Genomic DNA, 16,814 nt, shown 5'->3' on the forward strand with positions numbered 1-16,814 from the left:
TGAAGAACTGAAAACCAGACACCTAAATACACTGAGGTTGATGAACTCAATGAAGACGGCTGTGGATGACATAAACTGAACCCTGAACTGAGACTGACAGAGAAAACAGAACATGACAGAATCTGAGTCCCAGTCCCACAGGATTTGGTGAAAAAAAATGTGGAAAATCCTCCACACGCGCTTAGATGCACTAACTTTATGCATGTTCGTGGAATAGCAGTGATACAGACACTGGAGTCCACTCCACTGCCAGAGCACTGCTTAATCACGTGTGAGCGCGTCCTCCCACGCTCAGCCGCTAAACAGAAGCGGTAGGCAGTGGTGCAAACGCAGAGGGGAAACATCCGTGCTACAGCTGCGCACGAACGCCGAATTCCAAGCGCGTGTGTCAGCGATCACTCTACGGCCTGATCTCGCACTGAAACTGCTGTTGCACTCCTGTTTCACAACCATTGCACGGCTGTACCGCTGTACCACACACACTCACCTGCGGTCTACATTTTTGTGCAGTTCAAAAATGTTTTCTGCGTAGTACCGCGCGCATGTGCGTCTGTTCTGCTGCCACGTCTCGGCCGGTCCACTGCCGGTCCACTGCTAACAGCGTCTGGATCACGGGGTGACATTCCTTCCGTGCTCCAGCAGGGATATGGCAGTGAAAGCCAGAGGGGGGCGGGGCTTGAACAAAATCCTGACAGTCTGTTTCTGCTTTTGTCCATTGAAGTGTTTATTCCTCTTTCTTGGATTTATCTGGTCAGCTATGCTTTTAATTTCAATTTTTGTGCTTGTTTTTATACTATTACTTTGGGTTATTTTTATATGAAAATTGTAGTCAGCAGAGAGCATCACAAAAGATACAAAAAGGACAGACTTCAGGATCCATCAAGCTGCACAACTTTATTAACACTTCTCTTCTACACATTCCAGAATCACAACCACAACCCTGCTGCTCCACGGTCACCTGGCAGTACTGAGGTTTCACCTCTCATCTGGAAAGGAGTCAGACCTGACGCCATGGTCGGGTCAATCTCTTCCTGTCTTCTGCATGACCACAGAGGAAGAAGACTCCTGTTTCATGGGTGGTGACACTATAAACTTCGACTGCTGGGCAGCTTTAAAAGAAAAGAAAAGAAACAACAAACACTTGTGTATTTATGCACAACTTTGTGCTGATGAACTCTATACAGAATTAACTGTTTACATTCAAGCTGCAGAATCCAAACATTCTTTTGTTTATCTCATTAGTCCATTTGTTTACTACCTGTGCAAAGATGGAGATCTGAAGTAAAAGACATTGTGTGTGAGGATGTAAGCTGATGTACGTCATTTTTCTTGTAGAGGTGTGTGCGGCGCTCTTGTGTGTGAACAGGGCTGGATTGACCAGATCAGACATGAAACCCACTTCTTGTTCATAAATCTCAAAGAAACACAGTAAAAACACATTTTAAAATTGGTTTTAAAATGACTACAAAATTATTTGGTCACGTGACTCAAAGTGAAAATTATTGCAGTTTATTGTTTCTTGGCTTTTATCGTGAGGAACTGTAATGTCATTGGTGTTCGGCTGTGATCAGACTTGAGCAAAAGACGTCTCAAGAATGAGGGGATTCATTCATTTCATGACAGACAGTCGTGTGATAGTTTTGATGACTAAAGCTTTTCTTCTGATCATTTTGTTTTGGCACATTGTGTAGTTTTAGTTGTGTGAATGCATTACGGCGTTCACACCAGTGACTCTCCTGCTCCTTTCCATACGTTTTTCGGCACGTAAAAACTCAATCACACTTTCAGAGATTTCATCAATCTTGGTATCAGAACGTTCAGCTCGTTCAGGACATTTCTGCTTGTATTTTGATATTCATAAACTTTAAAGTTTTTTAAAAATATTGAACAATAATAATTATAATTTGGCATTTACTGAGGATTTTTAGGTTATTTTGGAGTTTAGCTTATATTTAAACAACACACTAAATGTTTTGTGAATTTGGCCTGTATTGAGGATTTTTAAGCGTTTTTAGGCCAACTTCAGCAGTATTTTGTAGTTCTTTAACAACATTTAAAATATTATAGCAAATTAAGCACTTTGCAAATAGTGTTTTCTTTTTCAGTAAACCCTTAAGCAATTAGAGTAAATTGCTTTAGCTTTTTCAGAGGAAAAACTTCACTGACCAGATTCTGCAAAAGACATTCACACTAGCATTATCGTAGGTTATGCAACTTTTCTAGTTTGTCTTGTTTTCCATCCATTTATATCTTCCTGTAGTTTCTCATCTTTTCTATCGATTGCTATTTTACTATTGTGCCTTGCTTTTATGTGTACTATTTTATTATATTAATGCTATTTTACCGTAAAGTGTCCTTGGGTGATTTGAAAATGCTTCAAATAAAATTATTCTTATTACTGTCCTGTAGAGTCTGGTGAAGCTCTTTGGGTGTTGCTTGTCTTTCAAGTTTTATCTGGATAAATCTGATCCAGACCTAAATTTCGGTAATACATAATGAAAATTCCTTTGATCGTCTGTGCAGTTCCAGCTATGGTCTCCAGCAACAGTAAGTTTTGCTTTGAAATCCCAAACATGCTAAAAGGTGAAGGGAAGATACTGAGTGCAGTCAAGGAAACACCTCCTGTCAGCATTAACGTATATTTTAACAGATATTTCTCATTTGCTTCAAACTAAAGCTTAAGGTATGAATGTTAATGAAAGAAAACACATCTAACACAGTACAAACCCAACCAACAAAGCACAAACACTCACACTTTTTTTACTTTGTTAGCACACACTTGTGTATTCTTGTGGTCATATATTCACAGTCACGTACCATTTACACAAACCTGTGATCTAAGTGAAGCTATGCTGCAACAGAAGTACCACAAATGACGAGGAGCCTTTAAAGTTCAGGAGAGGCTGTCACGGCGGCTGAGACCAGAACAGGCTACGAGTCATGGCGGCGTGTTTGCACACAGATCAATACTGAACTCATCGTACGGTACGATAATGATCACATGCAACCTTAAACAACAGCATAGCCAGTAAACTCTGATGGTGGCTGAGGGAGGCCTGACCTGAAGAAGGGCTTCAGAGGCCCACTGGAGAGAGAGACTCGCCACATTCCGACCTGAGGCGTTCAGGAAGCTTTGGATCTCCCGCAAACGCTGATCCGTTTGAGGAGGGAAGCTGGAGGGAGGGTGAAGCGATGACAAATCCCTCTCAAGTTCCTCGTCAGAAGAAGAAAATGTGGGAGAAGAAACCCAAGTGCTGTTTGCAGCAGCAAAGGAATCAGAAACCTGTGTGGGGCGAATGGTGAGATTTTTGAAAAAATTATGAGAAAAGATGTAGGGAAAAGGACAGCACGGTGCCGCAGTGGTTAGTGCTTTTCTCCTCACAGGGATCTCTCTGTTCTCGGTTTAGCACAGAAAGGTCCTGACGGGGTCCGTTCTGTGTGGCGTACGCACGTTCTCCCCGTGCATGTGTGAGTTTTCTTTGAGGACTCCAACGTCCTCTCACTCTCCAAAAACATGCTTCACAGGTTAACTGATTACTCTAAAACTGTCCCTAGAGGTGACTGTGGCCCTGCGGCAGACTGGCAACCTGGCCAGGGCGTACCCCGCCTTCGCCCAACAGTAGCCGGGTTAGGCTCCGGCACCCTGAAAGGGTTGCAGTGCGTTAAGAAAATGGATGGATGTATGGGGGGAAAGTCTCCAGCTGATTCCTTAATCTACTGTAAAAGAGAAAAACAGTCTGTATTGCTACTCGATACACAACAGTAAGAAAAGACATTGCTATCATATTTAGGTGAGAGTAAATACTACCTTTTATAGGCGATAAAAAACACCCACTGACAAAAACTATCATAAAAAGCGTAGAGTTCTGCCTCCGTCTGGTTGCAGGTGTTCCATGCATTTGTGACAAAGATCTCTGCTGTTGGCAGGTGCTAAAAGAAAAACTTCACATTGGTTTCGTAGAAGTATGCAGTCACACAAGAAGTTAACAGTCCAGCACTCAGTGTGGAGTTCCAGGACTGAGAGAGGTCTTTGATTTGGTCCAGATTGGGAAGCAGTGGGTTAGCATTTGCATTAGCATTAGCTACCTCCATCTCAGAGAAATCCCTGTCTTCTTTTAATACAACTGCATGAAGAGCACACTCTGACCATGTCTCAGTTTCATGGCTTGGACTGGTTGTGGCTAGTATGACATGCATGGAACTCCTGAATGTGGCAACTATTGCGTTAATGTGAGTGAGCAGTGTGCCCAACATGTCAACAACTGGTTTGATTAACCCTTTAACATGCTCGGACTTATCATCACTCCTCAACCGTTCAGCTGATTTGGAAACAGAGGAAAGCAGCTTTTTATATCAGCTTTGCACCGTTAAGCAACACATTACTAACAAAGTGTTGCATACCAGCACAAGGCTGCTTTTCTGCGCTTCAGAATCCACTGGCATTAGGTCATTTGGTTGAAGAGTTACGATAGTCTAAAGAGCATCAGTGCTGGAGCCAGAGCTGCAGAGTTAAAGGGTAAAACCAGTAGGTCCTGCTTGCAGTGAACTTCTGGACCTCCCTCGCTCCTGGAAGAACACGGGTTGACCTGATTAGTTTGCTCGCCCATTCAACGGGGAATGGCTAAATCGCAGAGTCCTAGCGAGGGGTGTGAGTCTTGAATTCCAATCATTTCAGGTTTGGAGCAGCAACGCTGTGAAGGACTCGCTGCACTGGTTTACACCTTACTGGATTATGTGATAAAGCGTGACGTTATAAAGGACTTGGTGGCCGTTGTTCCAAGCATAAAGAGCCCTGTCTCTGGGGTTGTAGTCAAGCATGGAAAGATGGCTATACTTATTGGTGAGGGGAATATCAATGTACTCATAGGTGGAGGAGTTGGTGGAGTAGGCGTAGTACACTTTGGTTCCACCAGAGTATCCGTTAGTGACGTACAAAGTTCCACAGATCATGAAGGACTCGCCAGCACTGCGTTTCGGGTGGTTGGTGGTCCAGCTGCGGATAATCTGTAACGTGTTGGGGTTTAACTGGCTGAGAACGATGTTTCCAGCATTCTGATTAGTTGCGTACACGGCCCAGAGCCCCCCCTCATCCACCATGAGGTCGATGTCAGAGTGCCCCCCCCAAGAGTAATGGTACATGTTGTTGTAACCGGCAAAGTCCAGCTGTCGGGAGCGGCTGATGAGCGACGTGCTGAAGTCAAACTTGATGATGGTGTGGCTCTGAAACTTGTTGTAGTAGATGGATCCATTGTAAACCACTTGACCGGTTCCAGACCAGGGGTGGGGCAGGCGGTGGGAGGTGAAGTTATCCGACATCATGAAGTCATACATGGACTGGTACTCCCTCACAAAGCGGTTGTTGTGGTAACCATCCATGTACCACACCTTGAAAAGAAGAAACCAAATCTGTCATTTCCTGCTGTAAGAGCTTCATGGTTCTGGTTCTGGTTCTGGTTCTCCTTTTCCACAGTGTGGTCTCCCTTCTTCTTCTCTGCCAGAATAGTCCTGACTATCTTGTACTTTTGCCTCCATATAGAAGGGAAGTGACACAAAGTTTTTTTTTTTAATGAGAAATGGAAAAACTACAGGTACATCTGGGTTTTACTGGCTACTCTGACCCCCCCACCCCCCGTCCCAATGACAAAACTTGTGCTTATGCTGACAAGTCTGTTAATTTTGAGACCACTGACTGTTTCGGACAGGAGTCTACAACCTGTGTCTCTTTGATCTCTCCATGGTGGCTCCTCAGACAAACAGAATAAGTCATGGAGACTGCTGATCCAGACATGTCGACCGTCAGAGTCAGCAGCTCCTGATAATGTCTGATTAACCAAAACTATCTAAAGAAAACAAATAAACAAAGCCTGAAAACTAAGACTACCAAGATCCAACCACAAACTAAAATAACAAAACCCAGCAGTGTAAGACTGCTGAGGACAAAGAGGAGAAAAAGAAGAATAAAAAGAAAATAAAAACAAAATAGCATTTTTTTACTTTAAGGATTACTTAATTAGCATTTATTACATTTAGATGAGTTAAATGTATAAATTGATGTCTGAGGTTCACATAGATGATAAACTATGTAGGTTTTTACATCCTGTTGACCTGAAGACGTCTTGTTTGTTCAACTCTACCTCCAGAATGAACAGATTTATATGGAAGAGAAACTTTGGTAAAAAGTTTGATCTTTTATAAGTTAAATGCATATATTATCTTATCCTGAACAACATTGGTTACTAGCTTTCCAGAGCTGCACTGAGATGATTCTGTTTGGCACAGAGCAGCTTTAATTTTGAAAATAAGTAAAAAAATAGAAAAATCACATTTTGAGAGATGCTAGATTATTTTTATATTTTTGCTTTTGTTTGTCCTAAAAATAGACAAAATTCATATCCATTATTAAAAAAAGAAGGTCATGAATGCAAATCCAAATTTCTTAAAGCCTAAAGTAAGATTATACGGCTCATTCTAGGTTTTGATCAGTAGAAAACGAGCCCAAACGGCTCTTTTCCCGGTAAAGGTTTCCGACCACTGGTTTAGCAGAACTGGACTGAGTGAGTTTGACATCATCCATACATAACGGCTGACTTCTGGCTCCAACCAATTAAAGTCAATTCAGCTCCCATCTGTTCCGTGGTACAGGCATTTGGAGCCAGGCGAGGGCCGTAAACAGTGATTGGTCCGAGTTGGTCTGAATCAAAGTTTCTATGGCAACTACTGGTGCCAATCAGCAGTGAGGTTGCTGGTCCAACACTGAATGTGGGGTCAGGAGAATCTGTCAATCAAACATTTGAGTTTTCTGAGACCAACAGACCAACTCAGACCAATCACTGCTTATTATTATCATTTCTTATTGATGACATCTGGCTGCAAAATAGCAACATCAATATCAAACAAATATGGCAACAGAATCATTTGGCTGGAGCCAGAAGTAAAGGTGTAACAATTCTTTGTGCATCGCTAAAAAACAGTCAAACTTGTCAACATGTTCAGCAATGCTGCAAATTAAAACATTTGTCTCGGCCTGTGCCTAAATTTAGAAAAATCCAGAGCTGATGACATTTCTTCATTTGGGCTCACTGAGTGTGTGCGTGACGGACTGCACTTCGCTCCTGGGAAATTCTCAAAGCTCCTTTGGATTTAAAAGTTTCACATAAATCAGTCCCTCCAGGATTTCATCATGTTACAATTGCAACACAAATTCAAGCAAAAACTTTACATTTTCATCCCAACTTTACTGTAACTTTGACCGATCTATCGTGACAACAGTCTTGGTGAGGATGCATCTTCACCACTGTTTCCCTTCTGACTTCTTCCCGGGAGCCGTGCTCTTTTTATCAACTCTATTTAGTCCTCTGTTATTTTTCCCTGCAAGAACGGTCATTGGTGCTGAGTGCAGGTGCGCGCTCAGTGGCTGGGGTTGAGCGGAACGGTCTGTCACACATGGAGCACAACATGAACCGCGTTTGAAAGGATTTGGGATCATTTCAGTATTCTGTATATTTGTTTATTTGTCCTTTCTGGTAGTAGGAATACAGACAGTTTAATGTAAGGTGAAAAAAGAAAACATACTTGGCCTTAAAATACCTTTAATTCATTGTGATGAGAAAAAAAAATGGAATTGTGACTTTAAAACTGTGAATCGAATCAAATCGAGGCTTGACTGAATCGCTGCATCCCTAACCAGAAGTAAACCCTTTTTTATGGGTGACATCGCATTCAGCCAGTCCAGTTCTTATATACAGTCAATGGGAGGACAAAGTGGGTCTACCTCCCTGCCAATCAAAAAAACAGTCCAATAATGCAAAAGCTCAGATAAGATCAAAGCAGTGGAACGACCCCTCCTCTAGGTAATCCTGAATAGATAATTGATCAGTGAAAACGTTTTTACCCTGTCTTCTACACACCTTTGAGGCGTAATGCTGGACTTTTAAACATGGGACTCGGTTGAAGACCTTCTCAAACCACTTTCTCGTGGTCATGTAGTTTGCTTAAAGTGAACCAGATTTTGTTTACCCCTGATGATCCGGAACACACAGCAGTATTTGGTACTTGGTTGTTTCCATTCCCTTGTCTGTTCAGTTTGTCTGCCCTCTCCCAGAACTTCCTGTAGGTTTCTACTTTGAAAAGGCTTCCATTCATGCTAAATCAAGAGATTTAAAGCTAAGATTTGTCTGAAGTCACCAGACTGAACAGAATTCTTGTTTCCAGCCTAAAGCTAGAAACCATTAAGCACTGCCACTCACTCTGTTGTCTCCGGCTGGTGACAGTGGGTCAGTCATCCACGATCCAAACCTGGATCCAGAGGTCTTGATGGTGACGGGCTCGGAGATTCCTGTCAGCTTCCCGCAGGCTGGAAAACACACATCAGCATTCAGAGGTGCAGTGAGATGACCTGAAGCTGCAGCACTTTGAAAAAGAAAGACAGTTTAAAACATTACAGAATTTCTTCTCAAAATTCACTAAACTTATTCAAATGAAACACCAGATGATTGCTTAAAAAAATTGTTCATCATGAAGACACCAGTTCAAACAGGTGCTGTTAAGAGGTAACCAAACCCTAAATCATTTTTTTTGTCTGTTGACTTCTATAAATGGGGCTTTAAAAGTGCTGTCTGTTGGTCATTGCCAAATCTTTGACAAATTGAAATAAAACTGCTTAATTCCTCAAAATATAGTCAAGAACTGTCTGTGTGCTGCTCCCTGCAGGTTGAAATGAGGTATTACATATGAATTTTGTGATTGGTCAAACCATGTAAGTTTCAGAATCAACTATTTGCACGACCTACTTCCGCATTCAGCCTTTGACTGCTCATTAATTTCCGGTCGGAGCCGTGGGCTGTTGTTTATGTGGAAATAGTGTTTGGACTTTAAAAGATGTCTTTTAGAGCTAATAAGAGTTACTATAAATGATGTTCGGCGCATTGTTTGTTTTTTTAGTAAAATACCCCAAAATAAAGATGCAAAAAGATTTTAAATTGTATTTATCGTCCTACATAGCAAACTTTGAGGGTAACTTGCCAATGCTAATATTTTTAGCGCATGTTTACGTGCGACCAGCTCTAAAACTGATGGGCATTCATGTTGGTGACACGTTACAGGTGCAGTCAAGATGCAGATCGCTGCATTGTTTCATGTATTTTATGTGAATCCAAAGCTAAACGTCACAATATTTAATGAAGTCCTGTTAGCTGTAATGCAGCTGCTGCAGCTGCGGCCGTGATCAGGAACCATTTGGAGCATAAACACGAACCAGATCCATAATCCTAACCTTAACCTTTCCTCCGGGTCTGTGCAGCCAAGAAAAAAACTTCAGAACTGACTGCAGTTTTTACAAAATTACATGTGAATACTTTTCATTTGGGCTAATGCTAGCTAGCATGAAAGACACGTCTGATTCTCACTGTCTTTATCTTTATGACCCGTTAGCTGTGTTTCAGTTACTCCACAGCCGAGTGTTTCTAAACTTGTGTAAATGTCATGTTCAGTGTCAGGTAGAATCAGTCTGAGACGTCATTCATTTCTTAAAACATCTAATAAAAAGGCGAGGTTATTGTTATCACTCCATGAAGAAGGCAGAGGCTCCTCATCATCAGCTGTAGAACCAGTGGTCTGAAAGTCACTTCAAAGTTCATTTACACCTAAAAGGTTCTGTTGAACAGGTTTTAAATGTTCTACCAGCTAGGTTTCATTTGAAGAAGTCACATGATCATACAGGACAGGAGAGCGTTTTGTGAGCGTGGGGTGTTTCAGGAAGGCAAACTTTTTTTTTTCTGGATGTCGTGTATACACATAATTACAAACTAACATACATAATTTTACTTTTACATTTAGAAATCTGCTATTTTTTTGTCTCTTTTAGATTTGGGTGCATCAGTTCTCTGAAGTAAAAGTCTAGTGTGGAGTTAGGATTTTAACACCGGAGCTCCAGTGTTTATATATCTTTGATTTACTGTAATTTTTTTTAATTGCTAACACAATCAACGTATTTCCAGTAGGAGAAAAGCGGTGAGGTTTGGATCTACTGGAATTACGTTCTATATTAATGGTTCAAAAGTTCCAGTAGGTAAATATTTTTTATGACGTGGTCTGATGATCTTGTGGCTTACACCCACCCAGCCTCTGCATGCAGGCCCTCAACCGATCCTCCAGGTTCATCACCCGCCCATGGAGCTCCTGGTAGTCCAGGCCCCCCAGCTGTTCCTGGAGCAACCCCAAGAGCTCTGTCACATTTGCCACCTCCTCTTTGAACCTTTGGACCAGCAGGGCATCTGCTTTGTAGGCCTCCAGAACTGGTATGAGGGGACGCAGCTCCTCCATCTTTGCTTTGATGAACTGGTAGGGATGGAGAAAAGCAAACCTCTTCAAACATCGTCTCCAGGCTGCATGGACACACGGCTGCTGATTAGCTAGAATGTGAAGCCTACCTTGTACTGTCTGGCATTGTTGCTCTCATGTCCGTCTTCCACTTGTTTGAATTTGTCTTCCAGGCCTTTTAACTGAACCTCCATTTTTTCCACAAACTGCAGGTCCTTCTGAGTCCGCTGGTCCAGAGCTTCGATGGATTGGCTCATGTTCTGCACCTGGAGATTAAGAAACCATTATGCCACACGATGCCTTCTGTCACAGCCCCCTAAAGACAACCAAAGGGTTATTTGTGGGTGTGATTGTCCCTCTGCAGCAGCTGCGTACCTTCTCCAGCAGCTGCCGCAGCTGTTTGCTTCGAGCATCTCTGGAGCAGACGGTCTGCTGAGGAGCCACAACCGTGCAGACGCACCGACCATCAGAGTCCTGCGCCGAGCTGTACACCTGCCAGCCCTCCTCAGGGGTTGCGGGACCGACCTGTCAGAGAGCGAGGATGAGGAGCTGCTGAGGAAAGGCCATAACACAGGGGTCGGCAACCTCTAGCACATTGACTGTAAAAATAGTGGACTTCTCGAGCAATAGCTCTACAGGAAGTACTGTCACCAATAAGGAGTGAGTTTATTGCAACCGTCCGCCTCTTTCCTCGACCACGAGACCGCAGATGTAAACAGCTTCTACTTTAAAAACGGCGGAGAATCGTACAAGTCATTGCTGAAGCCTTTGAGGGAGAACCATTCCAACATTTGATTCTGTCAGCGGTCCTTTGGGATTTACTTACATTTATTCCTTTTTGTCCAGATAAAAGGAGCATTTGGGTGACGCCGCTGACCCCCCCCCTCGCGCGCCGCAGCGTTACTTCACATGCGCTGCCGGGTTACAGTCTGATCAGATGCACGTGAGAAGCGCGTTCAGCTGTATTTAAAATAAATAACCATCCTAACAAGTGAACAGCTGGATCTTTTTTCTGTTTGAAGATACCACCAGGTCCAAGTTTGTCTTGCGCTCCTCAGACGTCTGCGTCTAATTCAGGCTGAAGCTGGAAAAGTGAAGAAGATGAAACTTTGGTTGGTGATTTTATGGAGGAGCTGTACCATTCCGTATGATACGCAACTTATTATTTATAAGCTACAATCAAAACAGTGAAAAAAGAAAAGAACGTTAAAAAAAGTCCAAATCACATAACCTTAGACGTGAAATATATTTCTACAGAGTAAATCCTCATCTAAATATGCATTCATATACTTAATGAATAAAATATAAAATAAAATATTCAGCTTAGGTTAATTAACAACATGGTTGTTGTTCAATAATAAAATTAATCCTCAAAAATACAACTTGTCTAATAATTCTGTACTCCCTGTAACTGTCTGTTTCTCAATGTAAGTCAATGGGACTTTGGCCTTTTTGCAACCCAGTGGTACTTCCTATATGGAACACAGAAGGGGGAGGGGTTGCTCAGTCCAGTTTCTTCTACAGTCTATGCTTTAGCAGTGAAAGAGCCATTTGGGCTTGAAAGAACCGCATAGAATAGAATAATTTAGGGACCCAAGATCCAAATAACAAGACTATAAAACAACAGATTTTCCTACATAAAAGGGCAGCAGTCTTACTCTGCTGGGTTTTGTTATTTTAGTTTGGGGTTGGATCTTGGTAGTCTTAGTTTTCAGGCTTTGTTTATTTGTTTTCTTTAGGTAGTTTTGGTTATGCAGCCATTATCAGGAGCTGCTGACTCTGACGGTCGACATGTCTGGATCAGCAGTCTCCATGACTTATTCTATGTTTGTCCAAGGAGCCACAATGGAGAGATAAAAGAGACACATGTGGATCTGGAGCTGCAGGTTGCAGACCTCTGTCATAACACATCAACTGCTGTATGCTGAAGGTGTTCACGTAGGACACAAACACACAAACATTTGCTCACAGGCTAACACTGCTTCTCTGATTGTTGATTTACCTCAGTTTGCTGTTTCACATTCATACCCCTCCTATCCTAGAATGTTAGTTTTGCTTCATTAGGAATAGTCTTAAAGCTGAGTCGTGACATCTGGACCTTTTCTCTTCTTGACACGTTTCCCACTCATCCAAGTCTTCATCAGTCTGAGGGAAGCTACTTGGATGAGTAACAAAACATTCAAAGAAGGGAATGCACTATGTCCAGAAGCCATGTTGGTTTTGTGGCTACTATCGTATATTATGCAGAGAATGATGGTTATTACTAACAACATTATTAGCAATAAGGTTGTTATACATTTTCATTGTCTGACCTATTGTGTGAGACTGATTGTGCTGTTCTTTTAACCCTTTAACACCCGAGGTGTCGTCAGTGACGCTTAAACACAAAATCTTAAACTACAACTTTTCAACCATTTTCACGATCAACGTAATTCCAGTAGATTCTAAAGTTACAGTAAATCAAAGAACAGAAAGTCCGGAGCTCAGGTGGTCAAGGGTTAAATATGTTTGAAATACAATTATCATAAATAATGTCTCAACTCCAATGCAGCATCACCAAAATCAATTAATGCCTTCAGACATAAACGAAAAAAGTTAAAAAAAGAGAAAAAGAAAAAACAAAACGCCCTTAGATACGCTTAAATCAACTGTCAGAAGAAACTGGTGTGGACCAATCAGCTCAGTGTGAAAATACCAATTCATTACACCTTGCTTCCCGTAAAAAGTGATTGATAGAATAACAGTGGATACTCTTAAGTTGTCATGCATTATGATTGCCTCCGCTGAATCAGTACAAAGTGAAACTGCTGCCCACGGTCCTGGATGGTAGCTTGTTACGTCCCTGGGCAAACCAGGCTCAGGTCTAGAGGAATAAATACAAAACGGACAATAACATAAAAATTGGACTCTTGTAAGAGGAAGAACACAGTCCTAGTGCTCTCTTGTGGGGTCCAGATGACCCCACTTTTAATGTAAACATGCCTAGAGTAGCATTAAATAAAAGAAATCCTGTGTTCTGAAATGGAAGAACAAAAAATAAAAAAAATCATGTGCTGGTCCAAACAGAAAAGGACAAAACAAAGGGATTGAGAACTTGGACAAACAAAATAATTCATGGAGACTGCTGATCCAGCCACGTCGACCGTCAGAGTCAGCAGCTCCTGATAATGTCTGCCAAACCAAAAATACCTAAAGAAAACAAATAAAGCCCACAAATCAAGACTACCAAGGTCCAACCCCAAACTAAAATAACAAAACCCAGCAGTGTAAGACTGCTGAGGAAAAAAAGAACAAAACAAAACCATCACAGAAAAAGTAAAAACCCAAATGCTGGCGGCCTGCCTTAAGTACCTGGCAGGTGCTAATTAAGATCATTTACCTCACCTGCCAGGTGAGCAGAATGGCAGAGCATGTTGAAAAGGTGCAGCACAGCAGCAGCAGGACGTAACATGGTGATATGAATGCGTGTTGCTGCAGCTGATCACCCACCACCTCCTCCTCCTCCTCCTCTGGGCCGTTTGGTCTGCTGGTTATGGCCATGCAGACACGCACTGACATGTTGGCACAACTGAAGTTTAATATTTAATATCAGTTTAATATTTCTTTTCATTGTATCCATCTGTAATTTGTATACGTACTTTCTGTTTGTGTTTGGGACAACTCTGAAGAAACATTTCAGGACACAACAAACCAACTAAATAAGAGACTGCCGTAGGATGACAGGTGCTGTTCCTCTCTGTTTATGAGACATACACTCACAATTGTAATTGAAAAATGTGAAGCAAAAAACTGTAAAATAATAAAAATTGACTGAAAATCAATTATTAATATAAACCAGACACTGCTTGTGAACTACAGTTTTGTGAAAAGCAAAGTGAGGAAGCAGTCCTGGTACATGAACATTAGGGATAGAGTAGACCTGTCAGCTCTGTCCACGCCTCCATCTGTCAGCATGAATCTCTAAGTCACACAATCACTTCTACAGAGGAAATAAACCCTTGTAAACTTGTAAGTGTGACTTATTTATTATGGCAAGCCACAAGGTTCATGCCCTGCTCCATTCTGATGCATCTATTTGTAGACAACTTGATCCACAAACATCTTTGTTTTCCTGGTCTGAGCAGGAATGTAGATCAGAACTGTACGTCTGGATAGAAACGATATTCATCATCATTTTTGTTGCACCGCTAATGTTAGCTTAGGGTTGTGAGGGGCTGTAAGCTAGCAGGACAGCAGATAAACAGTTGGATGATGGGAAAGGGGCAGGCTTACTCCTCACCAACAGTCTGGCCCAAAATTCAAAGGGTAAATTTCCAATGAACTCCTGCTGCTCTGCAGAAACTATGTCCAAGAAAATGACACAGGCTTTCTGATTTTCCCTAAAACGGCATAACCATAATTAAAGGACCACTGAGAACACTTTGACAATAGACCAAATGATGATCAGAGGGGGACTTCAAGGAGGGAAGGAGGTTCTCTCTCAGAGTACTCAAACAGTGAACACCCCAACCCACGATGCTTCCACCTCCATGCTTGACAGTGAGGATGGTGGAGTCACAGACAGCATTTCTCTTCCTCTAAACGGTTGGGTTGATGCCAATGATCTCCATGTTGGTCTGATCTGACCACAGCAGCTTCTCCAGTCTGTCTCTGAATCCTGAAGGTGTTCATGGACAAACTTCAGGAGGATCTGCTCGAGTGTCTTCTTCAGCAGGAGGACTTGATCTCTGCTAGACGATAATCCCTTGTGGTGTGAAGTCTTCCTGGTGGTTTTCTTGGTGACTGTGGTTCCAGCTGCTTTCAGATCATCCACTAACTCCTGCTGTTGTTTTAGGACCATTTCTCTCTGTTCTCATGATCACGGAAACGATTGGGCTGTATGCACGACCTACTTCCTTATGACCGCTCAGTCGTTTCCGGTTGGGGCAGTGGGCTGTTGTTTATGTGGAAATATTGAAGTATTTAGATCTTCAAAGATGTTTTTTGGAGCTACCAAGAGTTACTATAAACAATTTTAGGCGCATTGTCCATCTCGCTAGAAAAATACTCCAAAATAAAAATGCAAAAGGGATTTCAATTGTATTTGTGGTCCTACATAGCAAACTTCAAAGGTAACTTGCTAAGGCTGATGTTATTTGCACATATTTTCATATGACCAGCTCTAAAACTGATGGAAATTTATGCTGGCAACACATATTAGGTGCAGGCAAGATGAAGATTTCTGCTTTGTTCCATTATCTGAATTCAAAGCCAAATGCTGTTACAGGTTGCATTATTTAATGATGTACCGTTAGCTGACACGCAGCTAGAGCTCAGCTGCAGATACTATCAGGAACCATTTGGAGCATATATACACGAACCAGATCCATAATCCTAACCTTAACCTTTCCTCCGGGTCTGTGCAGCCAAGAAAAAAACTTCAGAACTGACTGCAGTTTTTACAAAATTACACGTTAATACTGTTGTCCCTTTTCATTTGGGCTAATGCTAACTAGCATGAAAGACACGTCGGATTATCACTGTCTTTATCTTTATGACCCGTTAGCTGTGTTTCAGTTACTCCACAGCCGAGTGTTTCTAAACTTGTGTAAATGTCATGTTCAGTGTCAGGTAGAATCAGTCTGAGACGTCATTCATTTCTTAAAACATCTAATAAAAAGGCGAGGTTATTGTTATCACTCCATGAAGAAGGCAGAGGCTCCTCATCATCAGCTGTAGAACCAGTGGTCCGAAAGTCACTTCAAAGTTCATTTACACCTAAAAGGTTCTGTTGAACAGGTTTTAAATGTTCTACCAGCTAGGTTTCATTTGAAGAAGTCACATGATCATACAGGACAGGAGAGCGTTTTGTGAGCGTGGGGTGTTTCAGGAAGGCAAACTTTTTTTTTTCTGGATGTCGTGTATACACATAATTACAAACTAACATACCATGTAAGAAATAACTAAAATAAAACCTTACGAGGCAAAGTACACAGAGGTCTTCTAAGTCCACGCACATAGATAGCCACAGTCTGAAGTAAATGAGCGGTTTTACTTGAAACCAGAAGTACGTCACACAGCTCCGTGCATAGAGTCCATTAGTGCTCCAACAGTTGTGACCTTTAACCTCCAGCTTGTTGCTGATGGTGTTGTCGTCCATTCAGGTCTACAATCTTCTCCCTAAATCCACTGAAAACTCTTTAGTCTTTCCATGTTGGAGAGTTTGGAGTCTGATGAAGGAGTCTGTTCTACAGGTTCAAACAGGTGTCTTCAGTTCAGGAGACAGGTTGATGGGGAGAGTCTAGCTGGTCTGTGTGAACCAGAACTCTTCATGGTTACTAGAGGATCTAATAATTATTTCCCTCAATGAAACTCAGATAAATGAATTGAAATTCTTTGAAATGAGTTTCTTGATTTTCTTTGTGATTTTCTGTCTCACTGTTCTAATAAAAATACCATCAGGATGACAAACTGTTAATCTCTTTTGGGTGAGCAAATCTGCAAAATCAGCAAAGAAT

General features: G+C 41.9%; 1 protein-coding gene across 1 annotated transcript in view; it reads right to left on the reverse strand.

Annotated features, from left to right (window-relative positions):
- Positions 1-2,623: 2,623 nt before the first annotated feature.
- LOC112141047 (noelin) overlaps positions 2,624-16,814 on the reverse strand; it is a 16,016-nt gene continuing 1,825 nt past the window's right edge. The window contains exons 2-6 of the mRNA XM_024264089.1: positions 10,693-10,842; positions 10,428-10,583; positions 10,116-10,335; positions 8,247-8,353; positions 2,624-5,385 (exon numbers count right to left, since the gene is read on the reverse strand). Coding sequence (XP_024119857.1) covers positions 4,723-5,385; positions 8,247-8,353; positions 10,116-10,335; positions 10,428-10,583; positions 10,693-10,842 — 1,296 coding nt within the window. The 3' untranslated portion in view covers positions 2,624-4,722. The remainder of the gene's footprint in view (positions 5,386-8,246; positions 8,354-10,115; positions 10,336-10,427; positions 10,584-10,692; positions 10,843-16,814) is intronic.

Source organism: Oryzias melastigma, linkage group LG7 (genome assembly GCF_002922805.2).
Source record: "Oryzias melastigma strain HK-1 linkage group LG7, ASM292280v2, whole genome shotgun sequence".
In the NCBI taxonomy this organism is placed as follows: domain Eukaryota; kingdom Metazoa; phylum Chordata; class Actinopteri; order Beloniformes; family Adrianichthyidae; genus Oryzias; species Oryzias melastigma.